This window comes from Loxodonta africana, chromosome 2, assembly GCF_030014295.1.
Source record: "Loxodonta africana isolate mLoxAfr1 chromosome 2, mLoxAfr1.hap2, whole genome shotgun sequence".
Classification (NCBI taxonomy): Eukaryota; Metazoa; Chordata; class Mammalia; order Proboscidea; family Elephantidae; genus Loxodonta; species Loxodonta africana.
Window position 1 is genome coordinate 17,387,348 of NC_087343.1, and position 26,396 is coordinate 17,413,743.

At 46.8% G+C, this 26,396-nt stretch overlaps 1 protein-coding gene across 3 annotated transcripts in view; it reads left to right on the forward strand.

Annotated features, from left to right (window-relative positions):
* TRIO (trio Rho guanine nucleotide exchange factor) overlaps positions 1-26,396 on the forward strand; it is a 417,508-nt gene that overhangs the window by 136,370 nt on the left and 254,742 nt on the right. For all 3 annotated transcript variants that reach the window (XM_064270659.1, XM_064270669.1, XM_064270677.1), the window contains exons 3-4: positions 12,254-12,368; positions 23,577-23,769. In XM_064270659.1, coding sequence (XP_064126729.1) covers positions 12,254-12,368; positions 23,577-23,769 — 308 coding nt within the window. The remainder of the gene's footprint in view (positions 1-12,253; positions 12,369-23,576; positions 23,770-26,396) is intronic.

Consider the following 26,396-nt stretch of genomic DNA (forward strand, 5'->3'; position numbering starts at 1 on the left):
CTACATTGATTTGTTGCCTCCTCACATGCTATTTTTAATTTAGAGCCACCGGTTAGCTGCTTTCAGATGTTTAGTGCATCCTTGTGGCACGTGGTGCTGGTAAATGTTTAGGATGTAGCTTCCTGTGATGTTTTTGTTAATCTGGCTTTGGTTGGTGTCCACTAGTGTTCCCTGGCCCGGTAAACACTGAGGATTTTGCACAGGTAAATCTAATTCATGATGTATTTGGAAGGTGATAGGAGAGTGTAAGAAGTTCGTGAAAAGAAGACGGTGCTTAAAATTGAGACTACATAGCAAAAAAATAAATACTCCTGACATTCAATACAGTGAATTTAAAAATCAGCTTTTGCTATTTTCTAATCATTTACGGCCAAACTGCATAGTATGGACTCCCAGCAGATTTTGTGAACTCCCCAGTTTTGTAGTTTACACATAGATCTTAAAGGTAATGTAATGAAAACGTTTATAAATATTAGTGGCATACATAAGGAAGGCTTGCAGGAAGCTGGTCCAAAATGTTTACCAGTTTTTAATTTTTACAGTCTGGAACCATGACGAAAGTGCCTGCTCCTTCTACCCGCTCTTTTGTTTCTAAACCTCTTATTAGTCAGTCTCCTTCTCACATTAAGAACAGTGAGAAGTTAAGATGGATGATTTTTACTTGTCTTCAGTCTTTTATTAGGCATTAATACAGAATATTAGATTGCATTTTACTGCCTGAAATATATCTCTTTTAAATAACCAAAAGAAAAAAGAAAAAAAACCCAGCCCTTTTTCGGAGTTGATCATAAATCTTTACTAACACCTTAAATTCTGCAGGGTTAAGTTGGCTATGTTTGGTGTGGGGGTGGTGGTGAGAGGAGGCTTTACCCTTGCAACAAATTAGTGTGGAAAGATTTTAAATTCTAAAAACGATGGAACTTCTATCAGCTGTGTGAGCAGATGAAGTTAGTAGGTGCCACTACAGCCTTAATGATATTTCCTGACTTCTGACCAGAATCAGCAAGGTCTGTCAGTGTGAGCTTAGGGTAGGCAGGCTGTGTGAACGTGAGCTCGGGGTCCGCAGGCTGTGTGAGCGTGAGCGCGGCCTCGGCAGGCTGTGTGAGTGTGAGCGCGGGGTCCGCAGGCTATGTGAGCGCGAGCGCGGGGTCGGCAGGCTGTGTGAGCCTGAGCGCGGAGTCCGCAGGCTGTGTGAGCGTGAGCGCGAGCGCGGGGTCGGCAGGCTGTATGAGCCTGAGCGCGGGTTCGGCAGGCTGTGTGAGCCTGAGCGCGGGGTCCGCAGGCTATGTGAGCGTGAGCGCGAGCGCGGGGTCGGCAGGCTGTATGAGCCTGAGCGCGGGTTCGGCAGGCTGTGTGAGCCTGAGCGCGGGGTCCGCAGGCTGTGTGAGCGTGAGCGCGGGGCTGGCAGGCTGTGTGAGCGTGACCGCGGGGTCGGCAGGCTGTGTGAACGTGAGCTCGGGGTCGGCAGGCTGTGTGAGCGTGAGCGCGGGGTCGGCAGGCTGTGTGAGCGTGAGTGCGGGGTTGCCAGGCTGTGTGAGCCTGAGCGCGGGGCGGGCAGGCTGTGTGAGCGTGAGTGTGGAGTCGCCAGGCTGTGTGAGCGCGAGCGTGGGGCGGGCAGGCTGTGTGAGCGCGAGCGCGGGGTCGACAGGCTGTGTGAGCGTGAGCGCGGGGTCGGCAGGCTGTTTGAGCGTGAGCGTGGGGTCGGCAGGCTGTGTGAGCGTGAGCGTGGGGTCGGCAGGATGTGTGAGCGTGAGCGTGGGGTCCGCAGGATGTGTGAGCGTGAGTGTGGGGTCGCTAGGCTGTGTGAGCGCGAGCGCGGGGTCGGCAGGCTGTGTGAGCCTGAGTGCGGGGTCGGCAGGATGTGTGAGGGTGAGCGTGGGGTTGGCAGGCTGTGTGAGCACGAACGCGGGGCGGGCAGGCTGTGTGAGGGTGAGCGCGAGGTCGGCAGGCTGTGTGAGGGTGAGCGCGAGGTCGGCAGGCTGTGTGAGGGTGAGCGTGGGGTCGGCAGGCTGTGTGAGCATGAGCGCGGGACGGGCAGGCTGTGTGAGCGTGAGCTCGGGGTCGGCAGGATGTGTGAGGGTGAGCGTGGGGTTGGCAGGCTGTGTGAGCACGAACGCGGGGCGGGCAGGCTGTGTGAGGGTGAGCGCGAGGTCGGCAGGCTGTGTGAGGGTGAGCGCGAGGTCGGCAGGCTGTGTGAGGGTGAGCGTGGGGTCGGCAGGCTGTGTGAGCATGAGCGCGGGACGGGCAGGCTGTGTGAGCGTGAGCTCGGGGTCGGCAGGCTGTGTGAGCGCGAGCGCGGGGTTGGGAGACTGAGCGTGAGCGCGGGGCGGGCAGGCTGTGTGAGCGCGAGAGTGGGGTCGGCAGGGTGTGTGAGCGCGAGCGCTGGGTCGGCAGGCTGTGTGAGCGTGAGCGCGGGGCGGGCAGGCTGTGTGAGCGCAAGAGTGGGGTCGGCAGGGTGTGTGAGCGTGAGCTCCGGGTCGGCAGGGTGTGTGAGCGCGAGCGTGGGATCGGCAGGCTGTGTGAGCGTGAGCGCGGGGCGGGCAGGCTGTGTGAGGGTGAGCGTGGGGTCGGCAGGCTGTGTGAGCGCGAGCGTGGGGTCGGCAGGCTGTGTGAGCGCAAGCGCGGGGTCGGCAGGGTGTGTGAGGGCGAGCGTGGCGTCGGCAGGCTGTGTGAGCGCGGGGTCGGCAGGCTGTGTGAGCATGAGCTCGGGGTCTGCAGGCTGTGTGAGCGCGAGCGCGGGGTCGGCAGACTGTTAGCGTGAGCGCGGGGCGGGCAGGCTGTGTGAGCGTGAGCGCGGGGTCCGCAGGCTGTGTGAGGGTGAGCGCGGGGTCGGCAGGCTGTGTGAGGGTGAGCGCGGGGTCGGCAGGCTGTGTGAGGGTGAGCGCGGGGTGGGCAGGCTGTGTGAGGGTGAGCGTGGGGTCGGCAGGCTGTGTGAGCGCGAGAGCGGGGTTAGCAGGTTGTGTGAGCGCGGGGCGGGCAGTCTGTGTGAGCGCGAGCGCGGGGTTGGCAGGCTGTGTGAGCGTGAGCGTGGGGTCCGCACAGTGTGTGAGCGTGAGCGCGGGGTCGGCAGGCTGTGTGAGCGCGAAAGCGGGGTTAGCAGGTTGTGTGAGCGCGGGGCGGGCAGTCTGTGTGAGCGCGAGCGCGGGGTTGGCAGGCTGTGTGAGCGCGAGCGCGGGGTCAGCAGGCTGTGTGAGCGTGAGCGCAGGGTCGGCAGGGTGTGTGAGCGCGATCCCGGGACGGGCAGGCTGTGTGAGGGTGAGCGCGAGCGCGGGGTCGGCAGGCTGTGTGAGCGTGAGCGCGGGGTCGGCAGGCTGTGGGAGCGCGAGAGCGGGGTTGGCAGGCTGTGTGACCGTGGGGCGGGCAGTCTGTGTGAGCGCGAGCGCGGGGTCGGCAGGCTGTGTGAGCGTGAGCGCGGGGTCGGCAGGCTGTGTGAGCGCGAGCGCGGGTCGGCAGGCTGCGTGAGCGTGAGCGTGGGGTCCGCACGGTGTGTGAGCGTGAGCGCGGGGTCGGCAGGATGTGTGAGGGTGAGCGCGGCGGGCAGGCTGTGTGAGCGTGAGCGCGGGGTCGGCAGGCTGTGTGAGCGCGGGGCGGGCAGGCAGGCTGTGTGAGCGCGAGAGCGGGGTTGGCAGGCTTTGTGAGCGTGGGGCGGGCAGTCTGTGTGAGCCCGAGCACGGGGTCGGCAGGCTGTGTGAGCGTGAGCGCGGGGCCGGCAGGGTGTGTGAGCGCGAGCGCGGGGCGGGCAGGCTGTGTGAGCGCGAGAGCGGGCTTGGCAGGCTGTGTGAGCGCGGGGCGGGCAGGCTGTGTGAGCACGAGCTCGGGGTCGGCAGGCTGTGTGAGCGCGGGGCGGGCAGGCTGTGTGAGAGCGAGCGTGGGGTCCACACGGTGTGTGAACGCGGGCGCGGGGTCGTCAGGCTGTGTGAGCGTGAGCTCAGGGTCGGTAGGCTGTGTGAGGGTGAGCGCGGGGTCGGCAGGCTGTGTGAGGGTGAGCGTGGGGTCGGCAGGCTGTGTGAGGGTGAGCGTGGGGTCGGCAGGCTGTGTGAGCGTGAGCGTGGGGTCGGCAGGCTGTGCGAGCGCGGGGCGGGCAGGCTGGGGGTAAGCGCGGGGTCGGCAGGCTGTGTGAGCGTGAGCGCGGGGCGGGCAGGCTGTGAGCGTGAGGTCGGCAGGCTTTGTGAGCGCGGGACGGGCAGGCTGTGTGAGTGTGAGCGTGAGCGCGGGGTCGGCAGGCTGTGTGAGGGTGAGCGCGGGGCGGGCAGGCTGTGTGAGGGTGAGCTCGGGGTCGGCAGGCTGTCTGAGCGCGGGGCGGGAAGGCTGCATGAGCGTGAGCGCGGGACGGGCAAGCTGTGTGAGCGTGAGCGCGGGCCCGGCAGGCTGTGGGAGCGTGAGCGCGGGGCGGGCAGACTGTGTGAGTGTGAGCGCGGAGCGGGCAGGCTGTGTGAGCGTGAGCGCGGGGCGGGAAGGCTGCATGAGCGTGAGCGTGGGACGGGCAGGCTGTGTGAGAGTGAGCTCGGGGCGGGAAGGCTGCATGAGCGTGAGCGCGGGGCGGGCAGGCTGTGTGAGGGTGAGCTCGGGGTCGGCAGGCTGTCTGAGCGCGGGGCGGGAAGGCTGCATGAGCGTGAGCGCGGGACGGGCAAGCTGTGTGAGCGTGAGCGCGGGCCCGGCAGGCTGTGGGAGCGTGAGCGCGGGGCGGGCAGACTGTGTGAGTGTGAGCGCGGAGCGGGCAGGCTGTGTGAGCGTGAGCGCGGGGCGGGAAGGCTGCATGAGCGTGAGCGCGGGACGGGCAGGCTGTGTGAGAGTGAGCTCGGGGTCGGCAGGCTGTCTGAGCGCAGGGCGGGAAGGCTGCATGAGCGTGAGCGCGGGACGGGCAGGCTGTGTGAGCGTGAGCGCGGGCCCGGCAGGCTGTGGGAGCGTGAGCGCGGGGCGGACAGACTGTGTGAGTGTGAGCGCGGAGCGGGCAGGCTGTGTGAGCGTGAGCGCGGGGCGGGCAGGCTGTGTGAGAGTGAGCTCGGGGTCCGCAGGCTGTCTGAGCGCAGGGCGGGAAGGCTGCATGAGCGTGAGCGCGGGGCGGGCAGACTGTGTGAGCGTGAGCGCAGGGTGGGCTGGCTGCGTGAGCGTGAGTGCGGGGTGGGCAGGCTGCCTGAGGGTGAGCGCGGGGTCTGCAGGCTGTGTGAGCGTGAGTTCGGGGTGGGCCGGCTGTGTCAGTGTGAGCTCAGGGTTGGCAGCCTGTGTCAGCAAGAGCTCAGTGCTGATTTAGACTTGCAGTTACTACTCTTAGGAAGGGGAAAGGAAAATGGAAATGAAGGGTCACAAGAAGGAAAATATAGTTGGTTCATTGACATTCCCGTTATACTCCTCAAAGCAAGTATATGCCCTACTTATTATAGAAGGAGTGAATTGGATAAAAGGTGAGTTCTTTATATAGAGAAAAAATGTTTTCTTTATATGTATCATCAGTCTGCTGTGTTATGTAAGTGAATATGGTAGCCGTATTTTTATGCCCTTTAGCAGTGCTTGGCGAAAATTAAATTGCATTATGTTTCTTGTCGTCACTTTGAGGGAACACCCACCCTTTCCTGTCACCTGGAGAGAGTGACCTAATTTGCCTTTTTGTTCTGCATTCCAGCAGCAGTAAGAGACTTCCCAGTTTAAACCATTTCTCAAGATTCTCAGATAATAGCTGATTCCTGGTGGTAGTTCAGTACACTCTGAACTCTTGGCAGGTTGGGGCCACACCTTGAGTTGTTATAAAGTCAGTAATGATTTCGGTTGTTATAAACCCAACCATCAACAGCGACTGGCATCAAGGATTGAATAAGATCCTTGAGTAAGATATTCTCCACCCTTGAGAAGCTTACAGTCTCAGGGAAGACGGAAATCCAACATGCACTTATGTGTGTAGTGGGTTAGTGGGTTCCAGGAGGGGTGGGGACACCAAGGAGAGAGACCAGCCCTAATCTCTGTGTCAGTAAAGGCCTGCTCAAGGAAATGCAGCCCAGGGAAGCCTGAGAGAGGAACTGGTTTACCTGGAAGCAAAGAGTGAGGTGGGCAAGGAGGGTTCAGGCAGAGAAATAGCAAAAGGATGGAGGTGAGGGCGCTCAGGGCATATTGGGGCCTAAAGCAGTTTGGTGCTGGGGTGGTCCCAGGTGAGGACAGGGTGCAAGGTAGAGGGGTAATGGGGCACATGCTGGGGGATAAGCTGCCTTGAGGTAATGAGTCTGTACTTCTTAGGAGGGAAATGGGCCCACATGTTATTGTTAGCTGCTGTTAAGGGTGACCTTATGTAAACAGAACAAAATGTTGCCGTCCTGTGCCGTCTTCATACTAGTTGGTATGTTTGAGTTCATTGTTATGGCTATTGTGTCAGTTTTTATTGTGCCTCACTTTTGATGGCACTCTGCCAACCACGATGTCCTTTTCTAATGATTGGTCTTTCCTGATGATGTGTCAAATGTAAGCGAGATGAAGATTTACCACCCTCACTTCTAAGGAGCATTCCATTTTATTTCTTCTAAAACTAACTTGTTCCTTCTTCTGGCAGTCCATGGTGTAGTCAATACTGTTCACTAGCACCACAATTCAAACGCTTCAGGTCTTCTTCAGTCTTGCTCTTTCATGGTCCAGCTTTCCCATGTACACAAAGCGATTGCACACCACATGGCCACTCCTTACATCAGTGACCTGAGAGCACTGCCACTGTCTGTGTTCAGTGTACTTAGTTCCCTGTGAAGGATGCAGAATCCCAGAATGTTATGTTTCTTAAAGAAACTCCTGCATACTTTTGATTTGGGCCACTAGCAGGTTTTAGCCTTAACCTGAGTTGTTTCTAGCACATCTCTAGCCTTCATGGGCTACTGTTGACCTCCTTGTTATCCTCCAGAGAGGTGGGGTCACACCATCTGCTTTCATTGCTAGTTAGTATCTTCATTATGACTGTAGGAGTCTTGGTGGCGCAGTGGTCAAGTGCTTGGCTGTTAAAACGGAAAGGTTTGTGATTCAAACCCACCAGCCAGTCCACAGGAGGAAGATGGGGCAATCGGCTTCCGTAAAGATTACAGCCTTGGAAACCCTGTGGGGCAGTTCTGCTCTGTCCTATAGGGTTGCTATGAGTCAGAATTGACTTGATGGCAATGGCTTTTTGTTCGTAAACATCATGAATGTTCCAAACGTCTAATTCATAAACATAAATACACTAATTAAAACACTTGAAAAGTTAAGTTTAAAGACTTGAAAGCCCCCCAGTTTGTATGTGTCATGTTCATCTGCAAAGTAGAGTTTCTCATCTCTGGGCACTAATCATGGGAGTACCAGTGAACAGCTCTCCACAGACTGCCATGCCATGCCTTTCCCTGGGTATTTCTGATACTTGTGATGAATGAAACGTCTCTGTGTTCGATTCCTCATCCATAGTCCGCCTACCTGTGGTTCATTCAGAAACATTCAGCTCTCCCCTGGGGAAGTGTATCAGGAGACGGAGACTCCAAAATGAATGCGAGACTCATGGAGAAAGGAGGCAGATGTGCAAACCACCATTGGGTGCGTCACAATGAGAACCTTGATGGAGCTGTAGGAGTACATAGGAGGCACGGTCCCATTGCCTGGGGAGGGAGGAGAAAGTGTCCTGGGTCTTAAAGGATGAGGAGGAACCCAGGGAAGAGAAGAAGCTGGTGAGGTATTTTAGGTGAGTAAGTAGTATGATGATAGAGGTTCAAAGGAATGTGTTAGAAGACTAAAGGGACAGTTGGGGGAGTTGGAGGTTCCAGCCAGATCCCCGGGGACTTATCTTTAGCCCACAGGCACTGGGCGCCCCTGACAGTGACTCTCTATTGATGGGAAGATGCACCCTAACGTGGAGAGGTTAGCACGTGAAATACAGAACAACAACAATAAACCACAGAACTGTTTAGAGAATGTGCAAGCTTTACTTCATGAATAATTCTAAAAAAAACTTTTATTAGTCAACATCTTTTTTTGCACTGAAAGGAATGAGACTTTAGGCAGAGAAAGATAGTCAAGCTTATTATTCTCTTCTCAGCCATTACCCTTTGTTGTTGTTGTTAGCTGCCGTAGAATTGGCCCCCAATAGTTGGTGCCCCAGTGTGCAACGGGATCAGACAGTTACGATCCATAACAGTTTTCACTGGCTGATTTTTGGAAGTAGATTGCCAGGCCTTTCTTCCTACATAAATGATATTTGATGAAGTCATAAAAACAAAAAAGTTGCCGTTGAGTCAATTCCGACTCATAGCGACCTTATAGGACAGAGTAGAGCTGCCTCACAGGGTTTCCAAAGCTGTAATCTTTCCGGAAGCAGACTGCCATATCTTTCACTCACAGAGTGGCTGGTAGGTTCGAACCACTGACCTTTCTGTTAACATCCGAGCTCTTTAACTACTGCACCACCAGGGCTATAAAATCATACTAGTGGGTTTTCTGAAGGTCTGTTCTGGACAAAGGAAAATGCAAAGTGAACTGCTTTTCCTATCTTAAAAACCAGTTTCAGGTTTAAGTAAAACTTCCTTAGGACATGAATGAGGGCCTGTCTGGTGGGATGAACTTGCTAGCAAGTCTTGGAAGGTATCTCGTCAGTGCTGTCAGCTTGGGGCAAATCTGTGCAGCTCAAAGTAAAAAAAAAAAAAAAAAAAGAATACAGTAGAGTCGATCAGCATTTCTGCACATAGCTGTCATCTAGCTCTCATTTCAGAGTGAAAAGAAAGGCCGTGTGCAATGTGCACACCTGACTACTTTCCTCACAGCATAGTAGCCTACAAGTCCAAATTCAGGGTGGTAGCTCTGAAGGCTTTCTCTCTCTGGTGGCTCTGGAAGAAGGTCTTCGTCATCAATCTTCCCCTGGTTTAGGAGCTGCTTCACACAGGAACCTCAGGTCCAAAGGATGCACTCTGGTCCCGGTGCTGCTTTCTTGGTGGTATGAGGTCCCCATGTCTCTCTTCTTGCTTCTTTTATATCTCAAAAGAGATTGGTTTAAGACATAGTCCAATCCTGTAGATTGAGCCTACCTCATCAATACAACTGCCACCAATCCTATCAGTAACGTTGTATAGACAGGATTTGTAACACACAGAAAAATCACATCAGGTGCCAAAATGGTGGGCAGTCACACAACACTGGGAATCATGGCCTAGCCAAACTGATACACTTATTTTGGGGGGATGCAGTTCAGTCCATGACAATGGCATTTTTTCTCCCTTTGGAAATCCAACATTATCTTGCATTTCAAAAACATTAAAAAAATTTAGAATGATGGTCCAGAAAAATGTTAGATACTAGTCTTCTCTTTACCAAAAGTATCAGGAAATGTTTTAATCCAAATATTATATACCATATTAAAAAAAACCTAGTTTCTTTAATACGTATAGCGAGCCAACTTTCCGTCAAGGGGATCCACTCTCTTTTGGTAAGAATGAAATGAAAGATGTTGAGAAATGAAAAATATTGAAACTGTTACCTGTCTTATCTTGGGAAAAGGCGAAAATTAGGTACTATAACAAAAGAATAAGATTCCTAAATATAGATTACACCTTAGACAACAAAAAATGTAAACTCTATTGAAAATTTTTAATGTTGTTGAGAATATACACAGCAAAACATCTACCAATTCAACTGTTTCTACATGTGCAATTCAGTGACATTGATTACATTCTTGGAGTTGTGCAGCCATTCGCACCCTCCTTTTCTCAGTTATTCTTCGACTGTTAAACTCACTGCCCCCTAAGGTTCCTATCTAATCTTTCGAGTTGCTGTTGTCAACTCTATTGAAATTTGTATGTGTGAGTTTTGAAATAAGATAGGGTTTTCACCTCTTAATTTAATACCTAAACCCTTGGGTCAGTAAGTGGGTCAGGATTCCTTGAACTTCTGCTTTGCAATAAGCTTGACACTGTCCTCTCATTCTCTTTTAGCAATTTAGAGTCTAACCCAGGGAGAGGTACATTAGGAGGCCCAGTCCTGGGCTGGCTGGCTGCCCAGTGTAGGGTGCCCCTAGAAGACCCACGAGGTAGTGGAGTTCATCACAGATAGTGGGAGAAAGGGTTAAGTTTTGTGAAAATAATTGAAGAGTAGGAGAATATAATGAAGATACCGGTGGATGTTAGTGTGCAGTGGTGCTATTGATACGGAGACTAGCATGTAAGTTGGCTGGTCTAAAATGGCAAAGAGGTATTACTAACAATTACAGCTACTGGTGTTACCCTAAAAATAATATCTGATATTTTAGAATAATTAGTAATAGGTACTGCTGAGTACCTTTCTTTCATAAACAAAGAACAAAAACCAGTTGTCAAGTCAGTTCCAACTCATGATGACCCCATGTGTGCACGGTAGAACTGCTCCATAGGGATTTCAAGGTTGTGACCTTTTTGGAAGTAGATTGCTAGGCCTGTCTTCTGAGGTGCCCTGGGTGGATTCAAACTGCCAACCTTTTGGTTAGTAGCTGAGCATTTAACCGTTTGTGCTATCCAGGGACTCCTTTTCTTTCATCAACATTACCAAAAAAGGGCAAGGAACCCATCATTAATTCATCCTCTGACATTTTCACTCTTTTAGAAATATCTAACACCATTAGTTTGAAAAATTGTAATTTTTCAAATATACAGAGAATAGTATAGTGAGCCCGTTACTGGGCTTAAGAAATAAGATTTTGCTGTCACAGCTGCAGAGCTCCCTCTGATACCTCCAGCTTTGAAATGGAATATTTCAGGGTTGGATTTTCTCAGTACCAAAAAAGTTCTTGTCAAGGCAAAAGACAGGCGCTGACATTAAACACTAGTTGTGACCAGGCTGTTACAACCCCTTTGTCCTTATTTAAACTCTTTGAGCCTCACTGTCTTTATTTATAAAACAGGAGTAATGATGACCTCTTAGCAGGGCTATTGTAAAGATCAGATCAGATAATGTATGTAAAGCACTTGAGACCATACCCAGCCTGCATTGGTTTGAATGATTTAGTGTTGTTCCCATTTAATACTTGAATTATGGGTTTTATAAACCATGTGACACTTTCCTAGGTTGCATGACTGTACAGTTACATGCAGATCATTTTAAGTATTCACAACCAGAATTAAGTGTCCTTATGTTTGCAATCAGTGGGTAACCATCCTAACCATAACCATCCTAGGAAGTCATAAAACATATTGGTCAAATGTGTTTTTAAAATACCACCATTTACTGCCGTATACTCTTTTGGCCTTTCTAAGATGAAAGAATCTTTTTTTTAAATTCTGGTGATAATTTTTGGTGTACAGAAAATAATTAAGAATTCAAACTGTGAAGTGAATTTTGAGATCTTTCTCCTGCAGTTCTGAAGAGTGATGACCAGAGTTATAAAACTAAATGAAGAATCCATTTGGGAAGGTTGAATTGTCTTTCTTCAGATTTCTTTTCTTGAAAATCCTGATAGAAGTAATAAAATAAACATGAGAATTTCACTCAAAGTTTTCAGTGATACCAAGCCGACTGCATTAAGAATGTTTATGTGTTAATGAGAACATATTTCTGTCTGTCTGTCTGTCACAGGCAATTGGTCTGAGATTTATTCTCCTAGTGTGTGATATAAATTAAAAAAAAAAAAAGAAAAAAGTCAATTGGGTTTTGCTTTAAAATTCCTATATACTAGTCTTGTGTGAGTGAGTGAGTGAGTGAGTGAGTGAGTGTGTGTGTGTTATGGTGTGGCTTTGTAAAGTTTGACTGATGGAGGTCAGATACTGACCTTTAGGTTGGAGGATGCCATAGATCCCAGGTTATAAAACACAGTGATCAGTGTAAAGTTTGAAGAATATTCCTATCGTATTCCAGTCAACTTAAAACCCAAAAAAAGGGTTAAAAAAGGGAGAGCTTGGAAATGAGGGGGAGAAAGAGGCTGAAAGAGAGAGAGGAGCATGTGAGAGAGAGGGAAAACCTGAGGGAGGTGGTTGTTTCAGGGGAGTGAAGCACGTATACGTGAAAACTTATTTTCTCTCCAAAATAAAAAATTACTAATGAGGAAAGGAGGAAACACATTGGAAGAAACAGCCAAGGCTTTCTGTACAAACCTCACTGACTTTCCTGAGCCGTCCTTTGAGGAGACGAAGTGGCCCAACCACCTCTCGGATCAAACAGCCCTCTTGCCTTTTGCTCATTGCCTCCTTCCATCTGTGCTGTTGACTTAAATGTAGTTTTGTTCGAGCCAGTGGCTGACGACCCTGGTCTGCCAGTGGGATGTGCAGAGTCCTGTGTGACCTTGTTTCTGATGTTTGTCTTCCAGGCGGTAGAGATAAGCGTGGCGGCCCCATTTTGACGTTTCCGGCCCGCAGCAATCATGACAGAATACGACAGGAGGACCTGCGGAGACTCATCTCCTACCTGGCCTGTATCCCCAGGTACGTTCTCTGTGGCCATGGCTGGTTGCTTTTCCACTCTTCCAACAGACGAGGAGCTAGACTCTTTAGAAAACGGCTAAATAGCAGCCCGAATTCCAAGCAGAAAAAGTAATATAAAATTAAAATTCATGATCTTCGTCTGTATTTCCATTTTGTGACTCTAACTATCGTGTTTAAAACTGTTCTGGGGGCAGGTACACGAAGATACTTGTTTTGTAGTGAAGAGCTTTGTTGAAGGTGGGTTTGGGATACTCCCTTGGCTGGGGCTTTGGGATGTGGCGCCTGAGGTGGAAATAAAACACAGTCCAGTGGTTCTGATCCTAAGATGCAGTGGACTCGAGGGCCAGGAATTGAGTGCTGTTTTGATAATGCATTTCTGTCTTCATGCTGAGCTTCAGCTCCTTAAAAAAAAAATTCTATTGATTTGTAGCATAAAATTTGTGGGGCATTAAAAATCTTTATTAGCTAGTATGCCAGGTCACCCACCAAGTTTGGGAACCCCCATTAAATCCAAGACCATTCCTCAAGATTCCAGACATGTGACTTCCTCAGTAATAGTCAGGGAGGTTTTTAGTGTGGACACTGAAGACCACCAAGACCAGGGAATGTCTTACTTTCCAGAGAGCCCTGAAGTATGGATCAGTTCATAGCAATCGGCCTGTGTCTCCACTTGAGGAATTTAGAGCTTTTGTTTCTGCTCCAGAAATGTATTACTCAAGTTTTACTTATAGAGGTAGCTGACACCTGTTAAAGGGAATTTAACTCCTACAAAAGTGACTCCATTTAATTGCTCAGGTTATTTTTTTTGAAAATAGAGTTCCTATTTCTACTCTTAAGTAATCCAGGCATATAGCCATACCTGGGATAAGAGATTGTGTGTTGGGGGGCGAAGGGATGCTTCTCTATAAGGAAAGGGCAAGTCCTTAGGTGTCTGTTTCATTCCAGAATGAATGAAAGAGGGCACAGCTGACTTCCATGGTACTCAAAAGGATGGTATTAGGATGAGCATGGACTTCAGAGACATCGTGGTAGTGAGAAGCATAGTGTTAGCATGAACACGGACTTGTTCATCAGACCTGGTTTATTATAGTGACGAAGCATTTCCTAAAAGAGAACTAACTTAGGATATGGGAAAGAAAACTGGGTCTTAGTATAGGGTAGCACAGTTAGTAACTTTAAGGAACACGTTATGAAGAAGGAGAAGTAAACATAATAGCAGTATGTTGTTGTTGTTGTTAGGTGCTGTCGATTTCAACTCACAGCTACCCCATGTGATACAGTAGAACTGCCCCATAGGGTTTTCTAGGCTGAAGTGTTTATGGAAGCAGATGCCAGGTCTTTCTCCTGTGGAGCCACTGAGCGGGTTCAAATTGCCAGTCTTTCGGTTAGCAGCTGAGTGTTTAACTGTTGAGCCACCAGGAGTCCTTATAATGGGTTTTAAAAGGTGAGGGTCAATGGAATAACTCTCCCACAGCATGGGGGTTGGCAACACTTCTAACATTTTTAGGCGGACACCATCCAGGGAAAACAATGTCGCCCTTTTGTAACACATTCTTCTTGTGACTGACCTAAGTATTGATGACTTGACCTGTTGAGGAAAAAAAAAAAAAAAACTTGGGTTTTTCTTTTAGGGTATCCTTTATGGGCAAATTCTCATTTTGTACTATTGGTCACAAAGTAGTAAAACCCTACTTATGTTTATGGAAAAAGATTCCCCTTTCCTGCTATTTGGGTCTTTTCTTCAACTGCTGAACTGTTAAAATCATAGAGTTAGAGAGAGGTTTAGAAGTTATTGACTGCTCGGTGTCATTTATAAATAATGACATAATTAATTGCTACCACTTACTGAGACCTTCATATGTGCCAAGTAGTGTGCTAAAGATGGGAGAGGGAGAACAAAACTACAAATGATGATGTCAACAAACAAAAAAGATTCCCTGTCACTCAAAATGATAATTGTTTGTCCTATATTTTAGTAAAAAACTGAAGTTGAATTGTTATTCATCCAAGTGATTAAAAAAAAAAAAATTACAGAACTGGAAGGTTGTATGTAACTGGCTGTTTACTTTCTGTTTTTTTATTTTATTCAATTAATTTTGTTGTTGAGAATATACACAGCAAGCCATACACCAATTGAACAGTTTCTACACAAACCATTTATTGACATTCTTCAAGTTGTGCAACCATTCTTTCCCTCCTTTTATGAGTTGTTCCTCCCCTATTAACATAAATTCACTGCCCCCTAAGGTTCCTATCTAATCTTTCAAGTTGCTGTTGTTAGTTTGATCCCAGCTAGATAGTTGTTAAAAGAGCATAATGCTTGTCTTAGTCGTCTAGTGGTGCTATAACAGAAATACCACAAGTGAATGGCTTTAACAGAGAGAAATTTATTTTCTCACAGCCAAGCAGGGTAGAAGTCCGAGTTCAGGGCGTCAGCTTCAGGGAAGGCTTTCTCTCTGTGTTGGCTCTGGAGGAAGGTCCTTGTGATAAATCAGTCTTCTCTAGGTCTGGGAGCATCTCAGCGCAGGAACCCCAGGTCCAAAGAACACGCTGTGCTCCCGGTATTGCTTTCTTGGTGGTGTGATGTCCCCACTCTCTGCTAGCTTCTCTTTCCTTTTATCTCTTGAGAGAGAAAAGGTGGGGCAGGCCACAGCCCTGGGAAACTCCCTTTACATTAGATCAGGGATGTGGCCTGGTAAGGGTGTTACAATCCCACTCTAATCCTCTTAACATAAAATTACAACCACAAAATGGAGGACTGCCATAGAATACTGGGAATCATGGCCTAACCAAGTGGATACACACATTTTTGGGGGGGGGACATAATTCAGTCCATGGCAGTGCTCAAGGCAGACATTTTTTTACTAGTTAAGCTAAACTATTTGTTTAAGAAGACTTCAGGGGATATTTTTGGTTTAAGGTTTGAAGATTATCTCAGGGCGGTAGTTTCAGGGGTTCATCCAACATTTGTGGCTCCAGGAAGCCTGAAATCCATGAAAATTAGAAATTCTGTTCTGCATTTCTCCCCCACTTTGGTCAGGGTTTTTCTATAGAATCTTTGATCAAAATGTTCAGTAATGGTAGCCAGCCACCACCCAGTTCTACTGGTCTCATGGCAAAGAAGGCAGTTGTTCATGGAGGCAATTAGCCACACATTCCTTATCCTCTTTCCATTCCTGACTCTCCTTCCTCTGTTGCTCCAGGTGAATACACACCAGTTGTCATGCCTTGAATGGCTACTTGCAAGCCTTTAAGACCCAGGCAGTACACAAGGAACTAAAAGTAGAACAGAAGTACTGAAGTTATTAGGCTAATTAACTGGGATGTCCCATGAAACCATGACCCTAAACCTCCAAACCAAGAAACCAAATACCATGAGGATTTTGGTTATATATAATCAGCCTCGGCAGCTATTCTTTTTGTCATTGTTATAAATACGTCTATCATACAATTTTTGCCAGTTCAACTTTTTATAGGTGTACAACTTAGTGACAGCAATTACAATAATAGTCTGTGCAACCCTCCCCTTAATGTGATGTTTCTATCGGTGTTAACCCTCCCTTTCTACCTCCCACCTGCCCCTGGTAACCACTAATAAACTTTGTTCTCTATACATTTGCCTTTTCTTGTATTTTTATGTAAGTGAGGCCATTCAGTGTATACCCTTTTGTGACTGACTGACTTCTCTCAGCATAGTGTCTTCCAGCTCCATCCATACTGTAGCATGTGTCAAGACTTCATTTCTCCTACTGGCTGAGTAGTAGTCCATTGCGTGTATGTACCACATTTTATTTATCCATTCATCTGTTGATGGGAATTTAGATTGTTCCCATCTTTTGGCTATTGTGAATAGTGCTGCAGTGAACACCGATGCACAAGTCTGTTTGAATCTCTGCTCTCAAGTCTTTTGGGTATGTACCTAGGAGTGGAATTTCTGGGTTGTAAGGTAATTCTATTTGTAGTTTTTTGAAGAACTACCACACTGTTTTCCACAGTGGCAATACCATTTTGCATTTCTATGAGCAATGATTAAGGATTTCAATTCCCTACATCCTCACCAACATTTGTTATTTTCTGGGATTTTTTTTTTTTTTTTTAAATCTTAGCCATCCTTGTTGTTGGTAGGTGCCATCCAGTTGGTTCTGACTCCTAGCAACCCTATATACAACAGAATGAAACGCTGCCCAGTTTCTGTGCCATCCTCATGATTGTTGCTATGCTTGTTGCAGTCACTGTGTCAATCCATCTGTTTGAGGATCTTTCCTCTTTTTCACTGACCTTCCACTTCAAAAAAAAAAAAAAACTTCACGAAGCATGAAATCCTTCTCCAGGGACTGATCCCTCTGATAATATGTCCAAAGTACGTTAGCCATTCTAGTGGGAGTGAAATGGTATCTTGTTGTGGTTTTGATTTGCATCTCTCTGATGGCTAATGATGCTGAGCACCTTTTTATGTGTTTGGTGGCCATTTGAATGTTCTCTTACGTGAATTGTCTTTTCAGGTCCTTTGCCCATTTCATGATTGGGTTGTCTTTTTGTTGTTAAGTTGTCAAGGTTTTATATACATTTTGGTCGTTAGATTCTTGTCAGATATATGGTTTGCAAAGATATTCTCCCAGTCAGTGGCTTGTCTTTGCAAATTTTTGGTAAAGTCTTTTGATGAACAGAAGTTTTTAATTTTCATGAGTTCCCATTTATTTACTTTGTCTTTTGCTGCTTGTGCTTTTGTTACTATATTAGAAAATCCATTGTTAAAAGCTGGGCCTGACAGCATTGTCCCTGCTTTTTTCTTCTAAGAATTTTGTGGTTTTAGTTTGTACATTTAAGCCCTTAATCCATTTTGAATTTGTTTTTGTGTGTGGTGTGAGGCATGGGTCCCGTGTCATTTTTCTGCATGTGGAAATCCAATTATCTAGCATCATTTACTGAAAAGACTCTTCTTTCTCTATTGAATGGACTTAGCACCCTTGTAAAAAATCAGTTGGCCATAGATGTGTGGGTTTATTTCTGGACTCTGAATTCTTTTCCTTTGGTCTATGTGTTTATTATTAATACCAGTACCAGCTGTTTTTTTTTTTTTTTAATTGTGCCTTAGCTGAAAATTTACAGAGGAAGTTAATTTCTCATCAAGCAATTAATACACAAATTGTTTTGTGGCATTGATTGTCAACCTTGTGATGCGTCACCACTCTCCCTTTCTCCACCCTGGGTTCCCTGTTTCCATTTGTCCAGTTTTCTTGTCCCTTCTTGCATTCTCATTTTTGCTTTTGGGCTGGTGCACTCATTTAATCTCATATACATGATTGAACTACGAAGCGCGTTCCTTATGTGTATTATTGTTTGCCCTGTAGACCTGTCTAATCTTTAGCTGAAGGGTGAACCTGAGGGGTGACTTCAGTATTGAGTTAAAAGGGTGTCCGGGGACCATATTCTTTGAGGTTTTCCAGTCTCTGTCAGACCAGTAAGTCTGGTCTTTTTTATTTTTATTTTTTGTGAATTTTAATTTAATTGTACGTTTTTCTCCTGCTCAGTCCGGGACCCTCTATTGTGATACCTGTCAGAGTAGGTGGTAGTGGTAGCCGGGCACCATCTAGTTGTTCTGGGCTCAGTCTGGTGAGGGCTGTGGTAGTTGTGGTCCATCAGTCCTTTGGACTAATCTTTCCCTTGTGTCTTTGGTTTTCTTCGTCCTCCTTTGCTCCAGGTAGGATGGGACCAGTAGATGTATCTTATATGGCTGCTTGCAGGCTTTTAAGACCCCAGATGCTACTTAACACAGTCGGATATAGAATATTTTCTTTACAAACTATGTTATGAGTACCAGGCTGTTTTGATTACTGTACCTGTATAATATGTTTTCAAATCATGAAGTGTGAGTCATTCTACTACGTTCTTCTCTTTCAACATGCTTTAGCTATTCAGGGTGCTTTCTGGTTTTAACAACTATGTTGAAATTTTACCTTTCATTTCACCAATACTATCAAAAATTGATTCAAGCACATTTTGGATCATCTGAACCACCCAGTAAAACAAAACAAAAAAAAGCACAACCTTGTCATGGAACATTGTGAGCATACACAAAAATAGAGACAATAGTGTAACAAACCCCCATGTACCTATAACCCAACTTCAGTGTTTATCAAGTTTTGCCAATCTTGTTCTTTCTAATTTTTTTCCCCTGGACTATTTTTTAGCAAATCCCAACCATAATATTATTTCACACATACATACATCAGTGTGTAGCGTGGTCCTGGTATTACTGAACACTCTCACTTGATTTCTTCACCTACATTTGCTTTTGCATCGATAGTTCCAAGTGACAAGAAATGCTTTTTGGCTTGGCCTTGGTTAACGAACAAACAAGAAGTGGAATTAACATGTAAATGGCGCATTTGCCGACTGTCGATGGAGAAAGATTGCATTATGGTCCAAATAGAGAGAAGTGGGCACAGAGGGAGTCCTCTACCTGGCCATCTGTGGTCCTGTAGGCACGCTGAAAGCCCAAGACCCTGGAAGTACCTAACCCCAGGAGGGCTGTTTGACTTTAGCCAAACAGTGCCATCAGAACACATCATTGACAAAAATAGCACATTGTTGTAGGAATGTTTTCTGGACCTGTAGGTTTGCTTGTACTTAATTTGTAAGCCCTTTTATTTGAGGTTGTAGCCTTAGAGTTATACAAGCATGAGGGTTTTCGACCCAGCTTTATATTTGTGTAGATATCCTGGGTATCCAGGAGACGCTTGCCCTGGTCTGTTGTTTCCGACGTCCTGAGATATAAGGCAGCTCTCCTGCAGCCCCAGCATGCTGAGCACCGGGTTCCCCATTCCGTGGGAGCCGAGTGTGCCACCGAGGAAAGCGTGGGCCTGAGAATGAGACTGATGTGACCCGGGGTGCTGCATTCCTTCATTACTTTTATTGGGTTTCTGGTCTGTGAAACGTGATAGCAGTTGTACCAACCGCAGCTTCCCCAGAAATACTGTGATGATGTCCTTCATTCATGCTCACTCTTCTATTTTCCTTTAGTTATTCTTCTCCCAACACGGCTTTTCGAGCCAGATCTTCCTGTTGGTTTTCTTCTTCATGCCCTCTAGATTGGGTTCTTAAAACGTGGCCCTCAGTATTGAACACAGATACAACTTGTGCAGCTGTGATAGTTTGGGTATTATCGCTTGTGTTGTTTTTACCTCCACTTTTTTTTAAACAATTGGAATAATAGAGTGAATTCACAGACCTAATTTGCAGGGAAACTTTCCATTAAATGGGTATGGTAGAAATAAGTAGCAGCAGAACTTTTTGGTGGTGTGATTGGAATTCAGCCTTCTGCCCAGTGATGGAAATACTATTATCCTTGATACAACTCTAGGTGTTTATTGCTCTTATTGCTTGAATTATACTCTCTACGTATTATGTTCTAGAATGTTTTGTCTTTAGTGGGTAAACCACTCTGACTCTATTTTGTTATTAGTGAAATAATGAGAAAACTTTTAATTCATTCATTCACGAGCATTAAAAAAAAGTCACTTTCTTCATCTAAGTACTAGAGAAAGTAGGTGTTTTCTAGAAACCTACATTGAGAGGGAGGAATCAATTGGTGGCGCAATGGTTAAGCACTCAGCTGCTTATTTGAAAGGTTGGTGGCTCAAGCCCACCTGGCCGCTGCGTGGGAAGAAGACCTGGCAATCTGCCCCTGTGAAGATTCAGCCAAGAAAATCCTATGGAGCAGTTCTGCTCTGTGACACGGGGTCGCCGTGAGTCAGAATTGACTCAACGGCACCCAACAACAATAGTAATATTGAGAGAGGGCCTCAGTTTTGTTTAAATTTTCTTAGGCTCACGGGTAAGATGAGGTTATTAGGCAAAACTGCTGACAGAACTGACAAAGAAGTCGCACTTGCCGCAGGGCAGAATGTAAAGGCAGAGGAATGGCTTGGCACCATGCTTTATAGGTGCCTGGACGTGTTCATTAGATGCCATGAAAGGACCTGGGCTTAGGGATGTTTGCAATTCACCGTGCTGCTAGTGAGGACTGATTTTAACAGATAGAAACAGACGGAGTGAAAGGATGCGCCCTCCCAGCCCTGTTCACGTGCACCTTCAGTACTTGGGAAGTCACTTTGGGGTAACAGTTGGGTTGGGAGGAGGAGAGTACCTGATCCTTCTGTAAACTGCAGGCACAGGGGACCTTCTGGTCTTGTTCTCCGGCTGTCTCCTGTTGTTAAACCTGAGATCACTCAGGGTTCCCTTTCCGCTCCTTTCCAGAGGAGGGGCTTTGTAATTTCAGGGCATACTGTGCAAGGCTATGTAAAAAGAAAGACCAGCTGCAAAAGAACTTATCTCGAAGAGAATTCATGATAAAGACTGTTGATTAAGGTGTAGCCTACCAAACAGCAGCTGATAAAACAGATACAGGCACTGGTGTGATGTCTCCGGGATGTGGCTGTGGAACGTGAGGACCTTGAGGAGGCTCTTTCGGCAGGGCCTGACCGTTCCTGTAGAGCACCTGGGACAGTTGCCTCCCACTTAGGCTTTGGCCCAAGTTTTAGGAGGCATTTCTGGGGGCTCCGTTTGCCTCTGGGTTTTGTGGAGGAGGCCAAAGAACAAACTACATTTCTGCTTGTGATGTTACCTGGATTGGGGCCCAAGACCCACTTGGAATAGGGAAAGAAGTGATAGAGCAGATCAGGAGAGTTTGAGCCACGTCTGACTACTACTTGTAAGAGTAGTAGTGAGCAGAAGTGAATCCAGTCATTGGAAGCAGTTTTCCACATTTCGATCATAAGCTGCACTGCTGGATTGGTACGTTTTCTCTTCATGGCTTTAAACACCATGTTCCTGTCACTGTGAGCACCTTCCAGTCAGGCTGCATCACCACAGGCATTTTTGGAATATTTTTGTGACATGCCATCTTATACCGATGTAGATGTCACATGAACTTGACATCTGTGTCACTGTGAATATTGGCCACTCTGAATGTATGAGTCAAGATAAGCAGTAGAATGATGTGTGTGGTGTGACCGCCTGTGCGTGTGTGTGTGTGTGCGAGAGAGAGAGAGAGAGAAGGAAGGAGGAGAGTGTGGAAGGGAATGAGCCCGTACAAGAAAAACTCAAACCAAATATGTTGCTGTCAAGTCGATTCTGACTCATAGGGACCCTGTAGGACAGAGTAGAACTGCTCCATAGGATTTCCAAGGAGCGGCTGGTGGATTTGAACGCCGACCTTTTGGTTAGCAGCCGAGTTCTTGACCGCTGCACCACCAGAGCTCCACCCGTGCAAGAGAGAGCATAAAATTGGTTTTAATTTTTTAAAAAAAACACCGCTTAGTGATAGCTGTTAGTTTTCTGTGTTTTTAAAGTGGACTGGTTTCTCAGAGTGATTACCTGACGCAGCAGGTAATCAGGAGCCTTTCCTATAGTCCTGGAACATTCATTCAACTTTGGTGGAATCCTAAAATTCTCACTGAGTATTCATAACATCTTAGGTAGATTTCCAAATCCTCTCAGGCAGGCAGTACCTGGTGAGCGTCCGGCGCTGGCATGCTTAGCTCTCCCGGACTGTTAGAGAGAGTTGGTCGTGTGATAATGAGGACTGCACTTGTTTTATAGCTGGAGTTATTCCGGAGCGTCCCAGAGGCTGCAGAGTGTAACGCCGAGGCTGTAAGCAAATGAGACTGCATTTTTAACCTGTATTCAAGGCCATTTTAACTCCTGTTGTCTATTCTGTATTGCAGAAGTACTTTCTGTGTGCTTCCCATTTTATCACACATGTCATTTAAAAAGACGTGTCATGTAAAGTATTATCTTCCCAGGTTCTTGGAGTTAGGCCATAGACATCGGGAGTGGGGTGGGGAATTATTTTGCCAATTACAGAGACAAAATAAGTCAATACAAGATCTTCGATTGGATTCTGGACCAGGAAATGAACATCCATGGTAAAATCTAAATAATATTTCTGTTCAGTTAATTCTACTCTGCCAACGTTAATCTCTTCAATTTGGTAACGTCTCTGTAAATCTAAAATTATTATAAGATAAAAAGACAAGGGAAAAAGGAAGACATGACGGGGATTGAGATGTAATAAAATTAGTAATTTTTATTGCTCATCAAGGGCATTCTTATGAGAAACTGGCTTTTTTTTTTTTAACTGCAAGAATGGGGAGATGAAGCATGGGATGACCCCAGCAGTGTACACACCGTGGCCTTTGCACCACCAGTGCAACCGGGTAAAAAAGGCAAAGTCTTAGTGTTCTTATAAAAATACTGTTACCTGGCTGACCCCTCGGAAGGGTGCCAAGGTCCGCCAGGGATTGGTGGATCACACTCTGAGAACCACTGAGATAGCTTAAGGTTCTTGTGTGCCTTCCAGTTGATTCTGACTCATAGCAGCTGTATAGGACAGAGTAGAACTGCCCCATAGGGTTTTCTTGGCTGTAATCTTTACAGGAGCAGATCTCCAGGTCTTTCTTCTGCAGGGCCTCTGGGTGAGTTTGAACCACCAACCTTTTGGGTTAGCAGCTGAGCGTGTGTAACCATCGTGCCGCCAGGGCTCCTTAGCTTAGGGGTTAGGGATACGTTAAAGGAAACAATGGGACGTCAACAAGCATTCACCAGTTGGCAGCCATGGTGGGGGAGGTCATGCTCACCACCTATGTTCACACCTGTGACCTGCCCCCCACCTGGGCGCTGCACTCCGGGGGACTGGAGCACCATCGGGCATTTTGTCCCTGACTAGGACTCAGCAGTGACCTTCACCTGTAGTGTTAATGAATGTACACGAGAAGAGAGAAATAGGAAGGAGGGTGGTTATTCTCCTGAGAAGACAGGATGCAAAACCAGAAATGTAGCATTAAAATTCTGAAGGTTTTTGAGGTTGAGCCCTGTTTCCAAACATCATTGTTCCTTGATGTCAGATTCTGTTCTTTTCTGGTACAGGGGAAGGGTGGGAGTGAGTTTCGTTTCACAGATAGGGTGTACCCTCATTCTCGTTAATAATTTCAGCACCCCGGCAAATCTCCCCAGAAGTGGTGACAGGTGGTGAGGTGGTTGGTGGGAGGGCCATGCTCTGTGCCTTCCTGTCTGACCAGAGAGCACAGACAGACCCGGCAGACGAGGGCACGTGGAGGGCAGCAGAGTCCATGTTACCCCAAGGGACTGCGACCCAGAGAAGTGCAAGTGTGGTGTGTTCTAAACCTGTGTTTTCTTTTCCTCTAGTGAAGAAGTCTGCAAGCGAGGGTTCACAGTGATTGTGGACATGCGTGGGTCCAAGTGGGACTCCATCAAGCCCCTCCTCAAGGTCCTGCAGGAGTCGTTCCCCCGCTGCATTCACGTCGCGCTGATCATCAAGCCAGACAACTTCTGGCAGAAACAGAGGACTAACTTTGGCAGTTCTAAATTTGAATTTGAGGTAACTTCTCCCCTGTAGCCAGACCAGCTGAAACTCTAGGTGGGGCTTATTAAAGCTGGCTTTCTTTCATCGTTTTAGGCTAATAGGTTTTTTTAAACCACACATTAAGCAGGTGCTGCACGTCTCACATACATTGCTGTTGTTTGTCGCTGTCAGGTCCATTCCGACTTGTGGCGACCCCGTGTATGCAGAGTAGAACAGAGCTCTGTAGGTTTTATATACATACGCTACGTAAGATTAATTATTCTGTAAAATAACAAAGTTACATTTGTTTATTATATTATCCAAGTGGATTGTTTTACCCAGGGGGGTTTGGGTTTCGAGTCTCATTACCTTAAAAATGGAAGTCTGTTACCTTTAACTTCTCTTTGTAAGACAGCTTTGGCATTCAGCACAGGTGGCTTTACATGGCTTCAGATTATCATGGGTGTTACCTCAGCCTTGGAGGTGAGGGGAGGTTAGGGAGAAACATCCAAGCTTCAGATTTCCTGAGGAAAAAATATAGAAGAGCCTGAGTTCTCGTGCTGTTGTTGGTAATGGAGAGAGCTGTCTGTCATGTATCTCATGTACTAAGCCTCTCACTTATGAAAATGGAGGTATTTTTTGTAAAACTTTGCACAGTACATTTAGGCACGTACAGTTGCTGTCTCTCAGGCCATTGTATCAAACAAACCTCAGCCCGCTAACTTGTTTTCCTTTCCACTCCAGCCGCCGCCTCTCCTTAAGCTACCAGGGTTCTGACAAGCCTTTGGTGCAGTTACTGTGATGGGACGATGATGGGCAGAAAGTCTTCTGGCCGGCTTGGAACTTGATTATGCCATGTTCTGTAATAAAATTGGAATATGTAATAATAGCAACAATAATAATGATTTTTGGCTGATAGATTGCCTCTTCTAGAAACTTTGCCCACACACTCGGCTTCCGTACATGTACTCGTGGCTTTTAAGATAAACAGCAATGATGATATTAAACACATCAAGCCGTATTAGTGCTTCAGCTTTACGTTGCATCTTACACTTTTCTGAGTGTTTTCACATGTATACAACTCGCTGTTTTAAATCTCTCTCTGTAGTGCTGCTTTTCCAAACTCGAATTGAGTTTAGTTTTAACTTGAATTTGAAACTGAACTCGAGGTTTAGGTGAAAGATGAAGTCAGTAAGCCCTTAACTTTGTGCAGAATAAGAAGTGATTTTGGAGGATTACTTCAGATTTTAGTCACTTTCCTAATGCAGAATTAAAGGGAGTTGTATTTAACTATAAATTTCTTTAGCCAGAAATAATGGTTTGGCAGTATAACTCCAATATACCAGTTTCTGTGTTCTAGTTTTGACCTCTCCCTCTGGAGTTCCCTAAGCCTGTTTTCCTGTTCAATCTGTTCTCCCCACATCCTGATCAGCCTCTCTCTTTTAGTGATTGATTGCCTCCACGAAAACCAAAAACCAAACCCGATGCCATCGAGTTGATTCTGACTCATGGCCACCCCACGTGTTGCAGAGTACAATTGCTTCATTGGGTTTTCTTGGCTGTAATCTTTGTGGAAGCAGAAGGCTGGGCCTTTCTAGGTGGATTTGAACCGCCAGCCTTTAGGTTTGTCATTGAGTGCAAACCACTTGCACCACCCAGGGACCAGTTGCCTCCGTGGATGTTGCTAAGTCCTTGCAAATGAGACTGGAGTCATCCTGCAGTGACATCATGGGCAAGAATGCTAGGTTAGGAGCAGGCCCCTCTTTCTGGCTCCGCTGGCTTTTGCTGCTTCTTGTGCCAGCAGAGGTGCTGGTTCTAGGTTTACCCAAGGCTAGAGATGACAGAGGTGGGGCTGAGCCAAGCTTTCTTCGCCTTATCTTTTGCTGAGTTGTGTTCTAGATCACAAATCTTTTACCTTTGTCTTTGATTTTAAATTAACATCCCCCAAACATCTTCCTTGAGACATAATGTCAATAGTCACTCTGCTTTACATTTAGATAGAGGAGGTTACAGTTTCTTGCTTTCACTGTGGTGTAGACAGTTAAAACTGTGTCACTGTTAGACTGAAATGTAGTAGATTTTTGTAAACCACCTGAACTACTTAGAATTGCAGTAGTTGATTACAACGAATGAAGCGTTCCCTCCTTCTTTGGCCTCTGCCAGCTTTCTTGTCACCCCCTGTATATTTCCTCAGGTTTTAAGAAGTCACTCATGTCCTGCGGCCTTAGTTGGTGGGAAGTGGGTGTAGGACCAGATGAATGGTGGGGGGTCCGGCTGGAGGGCTTTCTCAGTGAATGAGCAGCAGGCAGGGTGCCCTTGGAGGGAGTGGCACTTAAACGGCTCTTTGAAGCTTGTGAGCCAAGGGTTTAGTTTGATGTCAGAAAGTTTGGAGTCCCTACAGAGCGTTTGCTTAGGAGAGAATTGGTTAGCATAGTGTTTTTGAGAGAGAATACGTGGAAGAACACACTAATGGAAGTGAAGTTTCTGAATCATCCACTGTGCACTTGCAAACATGTTTCCTAGTTCAGTTTGCCTAAGATTGTAGGTTAATTTCCACCCTCTTGGAAAGAAGTCTAATTTCTTTAGCTCTCCTTAAATAGATATGATTCTGTGGTTTTAGGTATTGCATCCAACCATGTATGTGTTGTTTTAATGGAGCCATC